A 16,238-nucleotide genomic window follows, 5' to 3' on the forward strand; every position below is an offset into this window, starting at 1 on the left:
GATTTGCTGTTTAAAATAAACATTTTTTTCTCCATATTTCCATTATTTTACCTTCCAGCTCCAGCAGTTGAGCTGATTTGAGAGAAAAATACTGTTTTCACTTCATACTTTAAAAAAAAATTTTTTATAAACTTTTTCTTAAAGTAATCTCTACATCCAACATGGAACTTGAACTCATGACCTTGAAATCAAGAGTCGCATGCTCTACCAACCGAGTCAGCAAGGCTCTCCTTCACTTCATACTTAACTATTTTTAAAAATATGGTTTATGGGACCCCTGGGTGGCCCAGCGGTTTGGCGCCTGCCTTTGGCCCAGGGCGCGATCCTGGAGACCCGGGATCGAATCCCATATCAGGCTCCCGGTGCATGGAGCCTGCTTCTCCCTCTGCCTGTGTCTCTGCCTCTTTCTCTCTCTGTGACTATCATAAGTAAATAAAAAAAAAAATATGGTTTATGTCCAATTTGTATTAGTTTGATGAAAGTGTAACAAGCTACAAATTAGAATGGGGAAGGAGATGGGGCGACTGGGTGACGGGCACTGAAGGGGGCACTTGACGGGATGAGCACTAGGTGATATGCTATATGTTGGCAAATTGAACTCCAATAAAAAAATTTAAATAAATAATAAATAAAAATAAATATAAATAAAATACATAATCTAAAATTAAAAATATATACATATAAAAATAAAATAATTAAAAAATAAATACTGCACATGGGCTGAACATCTACAGCTGAAAATCTTGATACTTTCTGTCTGCAGTAGATGAAATGCCTTCACACGCTAAGCCACAAATAATTGGATTATATTAACCAAACATTTAATTGTACAATTATGAGCCTTCTCAATAAAGCGATAGTTAAATTGGCCATCTTATACCAGGAAAGCGAATGAGAAGGCAGCCATCAAACTATCCTAGCAATTCATATTTTATTTATTACCTCCTTTCCATTATTTGATTCTCATAACAGTTACCAAGGTTGATCCTGGTATTTGTGGCAATAGACATAGTCCTTGCTCAGACTTTAGGCAAGTTGCTCTGGCATTTTCTATTAAAAAGATTTGTTGGTTTCAATTCACAATTATCTTGTGGCCTGTTGTTTAAAAAAGCACTATACTATGCCATTTAATTTGCATTTAGAGGCAATAGAAGACTTTGCTTGGACTCATTTGAATGTAATGATGGATGAGTCTTCCCCAATCTGCCTGTCAAATAGGATACTGCTACTTAGTATGATACTCATAAAGAATACAAGTTGTTTAATATGTGTTAAATAAAACTTCCATTTTAACAAATATTAAATTCCTGTAGAAAATGCCAAGTGTTATGCTGGCACTTATTTTTTTTAATGAAGATCTTATTTATTTATTTATTTATTTACTTACTTATTGAGCATGAGTTGGGGGAGGAGCAGAAGGAGAGAGAGAGTCTCGAGCTGACTTGACATGCAGCCTAGAGCCCAATGTGGGGCTCAAGCCCAGGACCTTGAGATCATGACCTGAGCAGAAGTCAAGAGTCAGATGCTTAACCAACTGACCCACCCAGGCCTAGCCACTGCTAGACACTTTATGATGTTTTATAATGGATTGCCATAAAGGTTAAAAACCTTGCTTATGACCATGTGGTGGTTTAGTGAAAGAGCCAAAGAATCTAAGTACTGTGACGTGCATTTAAGCTCTTTTAATGAGCTTAATGCTCAAATCATTAAGCATGGGATAAAATTTCTTGATTAGTAGTTTGAAATTGTAATAATACTAATATAATTTATAACTTCACTTAATTTTTTTAAAAAAATTTATATAGTTTTTGAGAGACGGGGGGAAAACATGGATGGGGACAGAGAGGGAGAGGGAGAAGCAGACTCCTGGCTGAACAGAGAGCCCAGTGCAGGGCTTGACCCCAGGACCTAAGACCATGACCTGAGCTGAAGGCAGACACCTAACCGCTTAACCAAATGAACCACCCAGGTACTCCTATAATTTCACTTTAAACTGGGAAGTACTCAACAACTAGTGATTTCTTTTTAAATGAGTCTTATTTAATACCAATGAACTGGAAACACTACCAATGTTTAAAACCCTGATCTAGTTAGCAATTTGGGTGAATTTTCTCCACTAATACCACATTGTGTAAACAGGTTGCAGTTTCATCAAAATTACAACAAACAACAAATACCTTGTATTTAAAACAGGAAAGTCAAATCAGCCTAAAAGATTTACATTACATATGAACAAGACAACAAAATGGTTTTTATTGTTTGTTTTATCCAAAATGTGTTTAAAGGAATGGTTTCTCATCTTGATTCAGGGTGCTTTTAGTGCTGCTTCCATCTGTAGGAGCGTTCTTCCCTAAGCCTTGCTTTTCCTCCTATAGGCTGGCAAAGGACATTGGAGCAACCAACACACAAAACTACTGTTTATGCATGGTTAACGATGGTGGTGATTTTGTAGCATTCTGGGTACTTCTTACCCATGAAATAGGATTTGGGGCTCTGCCCTAGGCACGTCTTCTTGTGCTTCCTCTTCTCTCTGGAGACTGGTGGAAGAGGTCCTTCACAAGGATTTATGTTCTCATGGGGAGGTCATCACCACCAGGTAAGCATTCCTTTTAAAAGGAGTGTGTCAACAGGAACTTGAGGCAATTTTGTCTACAGTGGGCCTCCAGAAATGTGACCTAGCTTTCTCTCACTTCAACCAAAGGGTTTGGCTTGCAGTCATGAACACTTGTGACCCAGATTCCTTTGGAGGAGTCATTTGGAGAACATAAATGCACATATACTGTAGTCTTTAGAATCCTGGCAACAGTCAAATGCATCTCAGGTGACAGCCCATGTTTTTTGCTTTTTTCCTTAAGTGCCAGAATTTCTTTGTAATTTTGGATTGAGGGCCAGAGAGTCTCAACCTAAATTTGTGTTCCTTCCCTCAGATAAAATTTAGCTCTTCTCAAATGGCATAAAAATCATTTTTATTATGTTTAAAAACATTTATTGAGACTTTAGTATGCACAAAGCTCCGTGTTAGGCAGTGGAATTGGTGAGGGGTGTGGGAAGGGGGAGACAGTTGTAGCTTAGATCATATCCTTTGAGTGTTCTCTGCAGGCACTCTGGACTCAAATAATATTAAATATACTTGGCATACTGGTAGGGTGGCCCCATAAAAGTTTCACCAAATTTTCTTTTTTCTTTCTTTCTTTTGTGTGTGTGTGTGTGTGTGTGTGTGTTGGCTTGGTGGATTCTCCAGCAACCCTCCACCAAATTTTCTGTGATGACTTGAGCAAGGCAGATCATACTAAGGGAAAAAGAAATGAGTTGGACTGGTACTAAAACCATTGTTGGAGTAAAGGAGGGATTCTGAATACGATGGCGTGGCTGTACCTCAAATTTGTCCTGGCTCAGATTCCTGAGAGTGTATCTGATGCCCAGGGAGCTAGAGGCAACCCTACTTTAACAGTATTTCACAAGGAAGAAAGCTATTCTTTTAGTACTTATGGCACATAGCTCATTCTGACAATCAGAATACAGGGCTCAAAGGAAGAACGGGAGAACCACAGTGGCTCACTTGTCATGTGGGGTAGCAGCCTAGCTACCGTGGGGAGAGAATCTGCTACTGAGTATGTGGGAAACATTCCTAGGGAGTCAGGAGTACTTTGTAGTATGATGGATTTTGCTGAAGCTACATGTCCTGCACTTGCTAGAGGAGCAATGAAGGAGTAAGATTCATATATTGATGATATTGTGACCTCATTTGTACCTGTGGGCTCTTGGAGCCTGGGGCAATATGGTTATATAAGGATAAACAAAAGTATCCCTACTTTCAAAGAGAGCCCACTTTAGTGAGGAAAAAGACACATTGATATCAATAAAAATAAGATGCAATGTATTCGTCATTGTAAGGGAGATACTGCACTGGTTGCCTTATTGAACAGCACATAGAAGTATTATGTAGAATCCTGGGTCCTATTCTGTAGAAATTGAGGTGCCATTACATGTTTTTAACTAAGAGTCATTTAGCATATCTGTGTTTTAGATATACTTCTGACAAGTTCGTTTGATGGAACAATTGAATGAGAAGCAGCCAAAATTAAGGAGACTGATAGTTCAATCAGAACATCAATTGGCTCTAACTTAGGTCTGTATTAGTGTGAATAGAGAAGAGGGGGTGGATCAGAGATGTTTAAAAGGACTATGTATCTTATTAGATATTGAAGTGATGGAGAGTGAGAGCTTCTAAAATAACTCAAAAATCTTTAGAGGCAGTATTTCTTTTTAAGACTTAAAAAAAAATAATTGCTACACCCAGTGTGGGGCTTAAACTCACAACCCCAAGATCAAGAGTCACATGCTCCAGCCATTGAGTCAGCAAAGCACCCCTAGAGGCAATATTATGTACACTAAAAGATATAGGTTCTGAGACTATACTGTGTAGATTTGAAACTTGACTCTGCTGTTCCAGGATTGCCTTGGGCAAATCATGTATCCTGTCCATCTCAGTTCTTTCATCTGTAAAATGCAGATGATAGTAGTACCTACACTTCATACAGTCATTCTGTGTGAATAGATATAATTTAATACCAAAGGAGTCCTTAGAAGAGTGCCTGGTACTCAAGTTTGTTTGCTATCATTATTTTAGCTAGGGTACACAGCTCATCTAACTAGATGAGCAGCAATAATAGTCACTGAAATGAAAATACAGAGGATTGACAAACTCGGAGGTCAGAGAAAATGGTGAGTTCATTCTTGGATATACTGAATCTGGAGTTCCTGACCCATTGTATTCACACAGTGTTTGTTGAAAAGTAATAGAAATGATGGGATCCCTGGGTGGCGCAGCGGTTTGACGCCTGCCTTTGGCCCAGGGCGCGGTCTTGGATATCCAGGATCGAATCCCACGTCAGGCTCCCGGTGCATGGAGCCTGCTTCTCCCTCTGCCTGTGTCTCTGCCTCTCTCTCTCTCTTACTGTGTGCCTATCATAAATAAATAAAAGTTAAAAAAAAAAGATAATTATTAAAAAAAAAAAAAAAGAAAAGTAATAGAAATGAGCAGATTTTTCCTTTTAAAAGCTCTTTGATCATATACCAGACATGGTCATAAACTCTTTACCCGTATAATCTCACTTCATTCTCAGACGATTGTGATAGGTAGTATTATTTCCATTTTACAGTTTATTTAGCAGAATAATGAATAGGTTTGTGGCTTAACAATATTAACAAAATCCTCATTTCCAGAAGGCAAAAGAAGTTCTGATTTACTATGCTAGTGGTGAGAAAGTAGACCAGCTGAGATTTGAACCCAGGCTGACTCTAATTCCAAAGCTGGTGTTCTGGATCACTATAATGGATTGAACCATTTTGAAACCTCTGGTCCCTAATCTCTCTCTCTCTCTTTGTTAAAGATTTTGTCTATTTATTTATTTTAGAGAGAGAGTATATGTGTACAAGTGGGGGTAGGAGCAGAGGAAGAGGGAGAGAGAATCCCAAGCAAACTGCACTGAGCATGGAGCCCATGATGGAGCTCGATCTCAGAATCCTGAGATCATCACCTGAGCTGAAATCAAGAGTTGGGCACTCAACTGACCAAGCCACCCAGGTGCCCTCCTCAGTGTCTCTTAATACTAGAGTCTGTTAAGATATGGCATTCTAGGGATGCCTGAGTGGCTCAGTCGGTTAAGTGTCCGACTCTTGGTTTTGGCTCAGGACATGATCTTGCAGTTGTAGGATCAAGCCCTCCCTGCATTGAGCTCTGTGCTTAGCGCAGAGTCTGCTTAGGTTCTCTCTCCCTCTCACTTGCTCTCTCTCAAATAAAGAAAATATTAAAAAAAAAAAAAAAGATATGGCATCCTATTTTATACAGTGTTGGATGTTTAATGATAAGAATTCCTATCATTGGGGCACCTGAGTGGCTCAGTGGTTGAGCATCTGCCTTTGGCTCAGGTTGTGATCCCAGGTCCTGGCATCAAGTCCTGCAACAGGCTCCCCACAGGGAGCCTGCTTCTTCCTTTGCCTATGTCTCTCTCTCTCTCTGTATCTCTCATGAATAAATAAATAAAATCTTTAAAAAAAAAAAAAAGAATACCTATCATTCATTTGACAGCTATTATGTATCAGGCATTACACATATATTGTCTGAGTCTTCACAAGACCCCATAAAGGTGTTATCTATATTTTAAAGCGGTGGAAATTAAGGCTCAGAGATGTTCAGAAACTCATTCAGAATTGCATAACTACTAAGCAGGAGAGGAGAGAGTTGAGCTCAGGTCTGTTTATTCCCAGTTCTGTACGATTTCTAGAGTAATCCATCTTTAGCTATATCACGTTTAATGTATCATGTCACATTTTGCAAATGATACCATGAGTTCCATGAATTCTACAAACACCTCATCAAGTTTGAAAAATAGTTTTAATTGTGAAAGCAAAATAACTGGAATAGTATTTCTCAAACTTTAGTTTCATAAGAATCATATACAGAGCCTGAGACCTTGCCCCAAATTTACTGAATAGACTGTCCAAGGGTGAGTCTTAGAAATCAAATCTTTAAAAGGACCTATTGTGGTTCTAATGAAGGTTCTTCAAGGATCATGTTTTGAGGAATGGTGCAAGGACAGGGTTGGTTCAGGTGCTCTTGGCATTTGAACTCTCTGGGTGAAGACTTATGGCACTTTTATTGCTAGTAGTACCATAGCTTATTGCCTCCTCGTTATTATTTCAGATCTTCTACTGTTAATTTAGCTGATCACAAACACTTAGCTAAGAACCTTGAAGCAGTGTGCACTCTGCCTCCTGTTCTGTCAATATATTATTTCCCACTCTCTCCACCCCTTTTCACTGATGAAACTCCCAGCAAAGCTGCATTGGACTTGTGCTTCACAGAAAATGAAGTGTGATAGCTATATAAGAGGAAGCCCATTGTGGTGTGTTAAGAAAATGAGTCCTGGCTTCAAGTCCTACTGCTGCCCCTCTGAGCTTCAGTTCCAGTAAAATTGGGTTGGCAGTGCCTACTTCACAATATTGTGAGATAATGTGAAGCTTGGTATAGAGTTAGTCTTTCAATAATTGGTGGCTATTATCAATGCGTAATACACCCTTATGTTTAGAGGCAGATCGTAGAATACTATGATGTCTGCAAAGGGAGGGATATCATTTCTCATGAATTGGTTCACTTAGAGGTTGGAAAGATTAAATGTACGTAAATCTGTAATTGTGAATGGAACTAATCACAGTAAAATGAACCGCAGTTAAACTAATTACAGTTAAACTAGTTACACAAAGAAAATAATGATTGAGTAAAGGTCAACTAACTCTTGATAGACTTATCTGGGTGGTTGGTGATTGATTTTCCATAATAGGAGAGCAGTTGTCTGGGAGAGTAGTTTTTACATGTGTTGTAGATTCTATGTATTAATTACTTATCACGCCTTATCACTCTCAAAACTGTCCCAGAAAGGGCAAATGATTAGCCCAAGGTTCCATGGGTCAGTAGGTAGTGGGCAGAAGTAGAATCAGAACTTTGGTCTATGTTTTATGTATTAACCAGGCTATTAAAAAACAAAGAGCTATTAGTTAACAGGAATCAGAGGTGTATATGACACTCATGTTTCTTTCTGCCTACAAAGCTGTCAGCATTTAAGAATTTACCAAGAGTTGTCTTATGTAATTCCAGATATTTTTTGTACTGTGTTTTGGGTTTATGAGGGTTTTTAAAAATGTCAGTGGGAAGGAGGAAGGAAACAGAACTGGCACTTCCCTAATACTACCCACTCCACCCCTGCCCTGCAGGGATTAAGCAATTGCCTGCCAGATTTCATCATTACAATAAATGTAAGTCCGACAATTTACAGGAAGCTTATCGGTCTTTTCCATTCCAGAAACTTGTGAGGCTTTTCATGGCTACATGGTACAAACAGCTGAGTCAAGTTGTCTTTAAAAGTAGCCACCTTTCCCTCAGGTTATATATACTGCACCATCCTGTTCCATGCAAGTTAGCCCATAATAGGGCCTTTGACTGAAAGTAAAGGAGTTGGTGTTGACTTGGCAATACTTATTGAGAATAAGATAAGTGACACACAGGTGCGTTTAGGAAATGGAGGGCTCTTAACTGTTTGGGATTTTTGCAAAGAAATGCAAATGTGAACCATCATGCACATTTATATGTCCATATTTGTAATGAAGCAAAATCTGATCTTAGCATTATCTGAACTACTAATTTTCAAAAGGTAACCTGCGGATGGAGACTATTCTATATTTGGACACATGTAGTTTATGATGTAGCCCATACTCTTCCTAGTAACCGTTGACTCCAGTTCAGAGAATAAGAGCATATATTAGTCATTTAGTTTGTTGACATAAACTAATGACAAAATTGTTTTTCAGTGTAAGGTTACAGGTATGCTGTGGGATGAGTAAGACATAGATTTATACCCCTTAATTGGTATATTTCCTTTAGCCCCCACATTTTTTTTAGAGGGGGGAAGGCAGAGGGAGAAGGAGAGAGAGAATCTTAGGCAGACTCCATACCCATCCCACAGCCTGATGCTCAGTCTCATGACTCTGAGATCGTGACCTCAGTGGAAATCAAGAGTTGGATGATGCTTAACCCACTGAACCACCGAAGTGCCCCCTTTTAGCACCTTTTAAATGTATTTATAAAATATAATTGTCATGGGACACCTGGGTGGCTCAGAGGTTGAACATCTGCCTTTGGCTCAGGGCATGATCCTGGGGGTCTGGGATCAAGTCCCGCATCAGGCTCTTTGCAGGGAGCCTGCTTCTCCCTCTGCCTGTGTCTCTGCCTCTCTCTCTCTCTCTTTCTGTGTCTCTCATGAATAAATAAACAAAATCTTAAAAAAAAAATCATCAGATTGTAATATGCTCATTTCTGTATTTCTGACATTAAAAATAAAACATGTTCATTTAAAGCATTGGAAAGAATAGAAAAAAATGTAAAAGAAGGGGGGATTCACCTATAATTCTTACCACTTAGAGGAGACTTAAGATTTTGCCTCTTTTTTTTTAGATTTTATTTATTTGAGAGGGGGAGAGAGAGAGAGAGCATGAGGGGTGAGGGGCAGGAGAAGCAGACTCCTCTCTGAGCAGGGAGCCCAATTTGGGGAGCCCTGGGATCATTAACTGAGCCCAAGGCAGATGCTTAACTGACTGAACCACCCAGGAGCCCCTAGATTTTGCCTCATTTATTTCCAATTTTTCTTTTTCTTTTTTAAGATTTTATTTATTTAGTCATGAGAGACACAGAAAGAGAGAGAGAGAGAGAGAGAGAGGCAGAGACACAGGCAGAGGGAGAAGCAGGCCCCATGCAGGGAGCCCGGTGTGGGACTCAATCCCGGGTCTCCAGATCAGGCCCTGGGCTGAAGGCGGTGGTGCTAAGCTGCCAAGCCACCCAGGCTGTCCTATTTCCAATTTTTCTTATGCATTCTGTAAACAGGGTAATAGATTATACATTAAGTACAATTTTGGTCTTGCTCATTCCAATTAACATTCTACCAGACCAATTTCCCCAGTGTCATTAAAACACTGTCTGTACCCTCAAAGATGCTTCCAGTCTGATGGGAAAGATGATTGTGGATCAAAGGGTAGTAGTGTACACAGAGAAACCAGAGGCAAAGCAGATGTACAACACACATCAGAATAAAATTTTAGGATAGGGGATCCCTGGGTGGCTCAGCGGTTTAGCACCTGCCTTCGGCCCAGGACGTGATCCTGGAGTCCCGGGATTGAGTCCCACGTCGGGCTCCCTGCATGGAGCCTGCTTCTCCCTCTGCCTCTCTCTCTCTCTCTCTCTGTCTCTCTCTCCCTGTGTCTCTCATGAATAAATAAATAAAATTTAAAATATATTAAAAAAATAAATTAAAAAAAGTTTTAGGATAAACATAAAATGGCTCTATGTCCAATTAGCCCCATTGCTACTGATTATTTGTAACCAAACATTTTTTCTTTAATAGTATTTTTAAAGATTTAAAAGTTATTGCCTTAATTATTTTATTTTTTATTATTTTTTAAAGATTTTATTTATTTATTCATGAGAGACACAGAGAGAGAGGCAGAGACATAGAGGGAGGAGCAGGCTCCATGCAGGGAGCCCAATGTGGGACTTGATCCTGGGACTTCCAGATCACTCTCTGAGCCAAAGGCAGATGCTCAACTGCTGCCACCCAGGTATCCCATTGCCTAAATTCTTTTAAAATTCATTCTTATTAACAAATTTTTACTTTCCAAATTTTAAAACTGCACCAAAGGGTACATATTTAAAAAGTATGTAACTGCTTTCCATCCCAGATACCCCACTTACAAATTTCTGTTTTTATTCTAGAAACATGCTTTTTTTTTTTAACACAAAGGAGATCATATTTAACAAAATATTCTCTACATTGTTTTTTTTTTAACTTAGAAAATGTTGGTTTTGTCCTTCATCAGCAAACATAGATGTATCTTATGATTTTTTTTTAACACAGAGGCATACTTGTCTAATGAATGAATGTGCTATATTTTATTTATCTGATATCCAGTATCCTACTAAGGGACATCTAGTTGTTTCCAGGTGCTTTGTTGTTGTTGTTGTTGTTGTTGTTGTTTTGGTCATTGTTTGGTCAAAAAGTTTTATCATATCTTTGTGACAAACTTTTCTTTCCATAGTGTTACAGGCTGCATTGTATTCCCCTAAAATTTGTACATTGAAGCTCTAACCCTTAGTATTGCAGAATGGGACTATACTTGGAGATCAGGTCTTTAAAGAGGTAAGTTTCAAAGATGTGGTTAGGGTGGGCCCTAATGCAATCTGACTGATGTCCTTATACAAAAAGGAGATTAGAACATAGAGACAGCAGACACATATAGGCACAGAGGAAAGGCCCGTGAGGGCACTGTGAGAAGGTAGCTGTATGCAAGCCAACAAGGGAAGCTTCAGAAGGAATCAAATGTGCTGACACCTCAATATTGGACTTTCAGAATAGTGAGAAAATACATATCTGTTGTGTAAACTGCCCAGTCTGTGGTATTTTGTTATGGCAGCCCTAGCAAGCTCATATACACAGTAACTCATCTATAATTACATAGTGACACTAAAAAGGAAATATCATTCACCATTTAAAATAAAATTTATTAAATATTTTATTTGTTTATTTATGAGAGACACAGAGAGAGAGGCAGAGACATAGGCAGAGGGATAAGCAGGCTCCATGCAGGAAGCCTGATGTGGGACTCATCCCAGAACTCCGGGATCATGCCCTGAGCCAAAGGCAGATGCTCAACTGCTTAGCCACCCAGGCATCCTTAAGATAAATTTTAGAAAGTAAGGATTTAGAGGGGCACCTGGGTGGCTCAGTGGTTGAGCATCTGCCTTTGCCTCAGGATGTGATCCCAGGATCCGGGATCAAGTCCCACATCGGGCTCCTTTTGGGGAGTCTGCTTCTCCCTCTTGCTGTGTCTCTGCCTCTCTCTTTCTGTGTCTCTTATGAATAAATAAATAAAATCTTAAAAAAAAAGTAAGGATTTGGGAAAAACTGCAGGCCTATATATATTTCATTTTCTGAGGGCGATTTGCATACAAAATGTCCTAAAGGAAGATGAAAAAAAGAAAGAAAAAGTAACCTCTGACATTGCATTTCAAGTCTGGTTATTTATTTATTTATTTTTTTTTAAATAATGCTATCACCATCATCCCTACTACAACCTGTACTCCTAAATCAGCCTAGCCTGCTGCAGCAAAATGTTGATTGGCTGTTCTGACTGACAGTGAGGATGAATTCTGGTACTGAGTTAGGATTGGGATTCCAACTGTTTTTGCAAGAGCAACATTCTTTCACTGCTTGTTTTCACAACTCACCCCTTGTTGGGGAAAGTGCTGTGTCACTCAGATAAACAGAGTTAAATGCCTTAGAATTGACTTTCCTTGACCACTAATCCTTTCCAGAGCTCTCAAAACTAGGGTTGGAAAATACTAGCGAGGAGGCTCACCATCATATTTTTAGGTCACCACGAAATGATTTGGCATCTTTTTTTTGTCTTTCCCCTGTGGCATGCAGTTTTTCATAGAGAATGAGAGCAGGAAAGAAGGAACCATCGATACATCAGGCACCATACGATGTGGATGTTCATGGCTCTGTTCATGTGCCTATCCAGTCTCCTTGTGGTAGCTGATAGATAGATGGTCAGTTAGAACTTTTCTGTCATATATGAAAAAAAAATCATAGAGAGGTGATTAAATTGACAACCTTGGCCTCAGTAACAATGCCTTCTTTCTGGGGCTAAAGTTTAATGTAAATCAATCATTTATTCTAGATATAGCCAGTGATTAATTGCTACAATATTCAGCACATGGAGCTAATGTTAACAGCTTCCTTCAAAGGGAAGAATGACCACAGAACTTATTTTTTTTATCATTGTATTTTTTTTCATTTTGTCATCTTAAGCAAATTCCCTGAAATGACCAGAATCCAGAGGGGCTGTTATTACTGTTGAGCTGACTACACAGCTTTAAATTCTAGGTTACAGCAAAATTGTGTCTGGATGGATTTTTTCCTTGTTGTGAAATACTTATTTAATTTGCTTGCTTCAGGAGGTGCACAGGTGAACAACACGGACACAAACAGGGATTGGGAAATAGAACATGGTGTATTAAAAGTCAGTGAAAATGAGGAAATTAAAGAATGTCAGGAACTTCTCTCAATCCTTCCTTTTTTTTTAATATTTCATTTATTTATTCATGAGAGACACAGAGAGAGGTAGAGGCTTAGCAGAGGGAGAAGCAGGCTCCCTGCGAGGAGCCTGATATGGGACTTGATCCCAGGACTCCAGGATTACACCCTGAGCCAAAGGCAGACACTCAACCACTGAGCCATCTAGGCATCTCTCTTTCTTTTATTTTTTTTAAGATTTTTATTTTATTTACTTATTTTAAAGATTTTATTTATTGATGAGAGACACCCACAGAGAGAGAGAGAGAGAGAGAGTCAGAGATACAGGCAGAGGGAGAAGCAGGCTCCACACAGGGAGCCCAATGTAGGACTCGATGTGGGGAACTTGGGGTCACGCCCTGAGCCAAAGGCAGCCACTCAACCACTGAGCCACCCAGGCATCCCTTAAGATTTTTATTTTTAGGTAATCTCCACACTCAACATGGGGGTCAAACCTACAACTCCAAGATCAAAAGTTGCATGCTCCACCGACTGAGCCAGCCAGGTACCCCATTCCTTTTTTTATTCAACAGATTATTGAGTACTGATTGTATGACAGGCATTGTTTTAAGTACTGAGCATGAAACGAAGTGCATGTTCTCATGGAACTCTCATTTCTCCATGTAACTGGTTCACTTGAAGTCTGTACATTTTAAGACAGCTGGAGTGAAAGATCAGAATGAAGTAAAGAAATAGAGAGGAAATAAGAAAATGTCTTCTGGGGGATAACAAAAAAGTAGAAGCAAAGCCGTAGTGAAAGAGCAGAGTTTAAAAGAAAGGAGGAGAAAGGGGAAGAGGATAACCGAGCTATTAAGAAATCTTATTCTATTACTTAAGTGTTATTCCTGTGTCTTTAGGATAGACTGTGCATAAACCTCATCTCTGTATCCCACACAAGTAATACAGTGTCTGAGAGGGTGTCACTGGACCAAGATTCGTATGGCCGGATTATTCGGTTACTGATTTATGGGATGCTAGGCAATTACCAGAATTTCTTCAAGACTTAGTTTCCTACAGGACTACTTCACAAGTTGTTTTATTTAATAATAACAGCTTATAGACAGTACTTACTATGTGCCAGGTGCCAATATAAACATTTCAAATATATGAACTCTCTTCTCATAGCAGTGCCATAAGGAGGTATTTGTTTTAGCTCAGACTGCTGTAATGAAGATATCATAGACTGGATGGCTTACAAACAACTGAAATTTATTTCTCATGGTTCTAGAGGTTGGAAGTCCAAGATCAGGGTGCCAATATGGTGAGTGCCCACTTCAGGTTTGCAAACTGCCTTATAAGGGGAAGGAAGCAAGCTCTCTAGTGACTCTCAGAAGGGCAACAATCCATCATGAGGACTTTTTTTTTTTTCTAAAGATTTTATTTGTTTATTCATGACAGACACAGAAAGACACACACACACACACACACACACACACACGCACGCAGAGGGAGAAGCAGGCTCCATGCAGGGATCCTGATGCGGGACTCATCCCTGGTCTCCAGGATCAGGCTGTGGGCTGAAGGCCGTGCTAAACCGCTGGGCCACTGGGGCTGCCCACCTTGAGGGCTTTGTCTTCATGACTTCATCTAATCCAACTACCTTCCAAAGGCCTAGCTCCTTATGCCATCACATGGTGAGGAAGAGGGTTCAACAAGTGAATTTGAAGACACAAGCATTTAGTCCATGGTAGTTTTGTCTCCATTTTCTGTATGAGGAAACTGAGGCTGAAAGATCTCATGTAGCTTATTCAAAGTCATACAAGCGGTATCTGGCAAAACCAGGAATCTAATTTTATCTCCAATCCGTGCGTTAGAAACAAACAGATGCCCTCTACTGCAAGGTTCTTTCTTGCCTTCTACGCCATCAGTTCTTGAATATTCATCAAACCTGTCCACCTTGTCATGGAACTATGGCAGATAATAGGAACAAAGGAGCGAACAGAACACATCTGGTTCTTGTCCTCCTGCAGGTTATAGTCACTAAGCAAATAACCAAACACTTCTAGGTTCTTAGCATTCTCTGTTTCCTCCCATTTCTCTATGACTGACTCCGTTAGTTAGTTCTCCAGCCAACCAGTGGAGAGTTGGTCAGGATTCGCAGAGCCCGTAAGAGTCTCCCTAGGCCTCCGGGATGGCCGGGGAGGGGGGGGAGGGGGGTGACCTCTGGGAACAGACTGGCCTTTTGCTTGACCTCGCCTGTCCCCTTACTCCCTGAGCCTCTGCTTACAAGGGAGGGATGCTACTGAGGTTCTTTCGGGCGCGAACGAACCTTCGGGGATTGTTGGCCCTTTGCCCTCAGCGCCCAAGGCCTGACCTCCGTGACCTGGAGTTTCTGTGCTTCAGGTACATTCCTGCCTCCTCGACGCCCAGGGCACATTTCCCCCCTGCTTCCTCGGGCTCCCGCATTCCACGCCGCCCTGCCCCCCGCCCCCGCCCCAGCCCCCAGCCCGCGGCTCGGCGCGCCCACCCCGGGGGCGGCCGGTGTCCAGTCCGCTCGCGCACGCGGCGCCGCAGGCCTCCGAGCCTCGGTCGGTCGGTCCGGGGCACCCACTGCCGAGGCCTTTGGCCTGCGGGCCGGGAGGTCGAGCCTGCCACCTGGGAGCCACCTGGGAGCCACCTGGGAACCACCTGGGAACGGCAGCGGGGCAAAGTGCGGCCTGGGAGGGCCCGCGGGCGCGCGGAGCAGCCACCCCAGCAAACGGGCGTCTCGCCCGCTGCTCCCGGCCTCAGCGCGGCCATTGTGCTCGGCCGCCCCGGCCTCAAGGCCCGCTGGGCGTAGCGGCAGCGCCGGCAGCGCCCCACAGCGACAGCCCACCCCTTCGGGCGACGTGTTTCATGTGGTGAAACAAACAGGGTAAAAAGACTTGGTTTCTCTCCGAACGCGGCGGCGGAGGTAGGTGCGAGCGGGCCGCCGCCGGGGCCGCCGCCGCGCGCCCGGTCACGTGGGCCTCGGCGACCGCATGGCGGCGGCCCGCGCGCCCCCGCGTCCCGGCTGGCGGAGGGGGCCGGGCGCGCGCGCCGACGGGGCGGGCGCATGCGCAGGGGGGCGCGCCGCCTCTGCCCCGCGGCGAGGGTGTCTATGGAGAGGCGGCGGCCGCGGCTGCTGAGGCGGAGGCTGAGGCAGCGGCGATGGCGCCCTTCCCCGAAGAAGTGGACGTCTTCACCGCCCCGCACTGGCGGATGAAGCAGCTGGTGGGGCTCTACTGCGACAAGGTAACGGCGTGCGAGGTCTCTTGCTCCGGGCGGCGCGGGCCGGTCCCCGGGCGGCCTGGCCTGCGCCGCGCCCGCAGCCCCCGGGGCCGCCCGCGCCGATGTCCGCCTACGCAGCTGTCAGCGCCGAGCTCGCCTCCCCGCACCTTCCCCCGAGAGCCCGCGCCGCCGCCCGCCCGGCGGCCTCGGACGTGCCCTCGGGGCCCGCGGCGCCGCTCCTGCCCCGCTGCGTGCCCCCGGCCGAGGGCCGCGCTCGCTGCGGCTGCGCTGGGCCCCCCGCGCCCCGCCCGCGCCCCCGCCCCCGCCCCCTCCCCCTCGGGGACACAGGCTCCCGGGCGCCCCGCG

At 42.8% G+C, this 16,238-nt stretch overlaps 1 protein-coding gene across 4 annotated transcripts in view; it reads left to right on the top strand.

The window, feature by feature from the left end:
* The first annotated feature begins 14,892 nt into the window (after positions 1-14,892).
* FBXL5 (F-box and leucine rich repeat protein 5) overlaps positions 14,893-16,238 on the top strand; it is a 43,920-nt gene continuing 42,574 nt past the window's right edge. Inside the window, exon 1 of one of the 4 annotated variants that reach the window (XM_077877297.1) lies at positions 14,893-15,026. Coding sequence is in view for 1 of the 4 variants with exons in the window: in XM_077877274.1 (XP_077733400.1) it covers positions 15,813-15,896 (84 nt within the window). In the remaining 3 variants the exon portion in view is untranslated. Of the gene's footprint in view, positions 15,027-15,335; positions 15,577-15,721; positions 15,897-16,238 lie in introns of those variants that run through there. The other 3 variants (XM_077877301.1, XM_077877291.1, XM_077877274.1) reach the window with 3 other exon arrangements.

The sequence above is a fragment of the Canis aureus genome, chromosome 2 (genome assembly GCF_053574225.1).
Source record: "Canis aureus isolate CA01 chromosome 2, VMU_Caureus_v.1.0, whole genome shotgun sequence".
Classification (NCBI taxonomy): domain Eukaryota; kingdom Metazoa; phylum Chordata; class Mammalia; order Carnivora; family Canidae; genus Canis; species Canis aureus.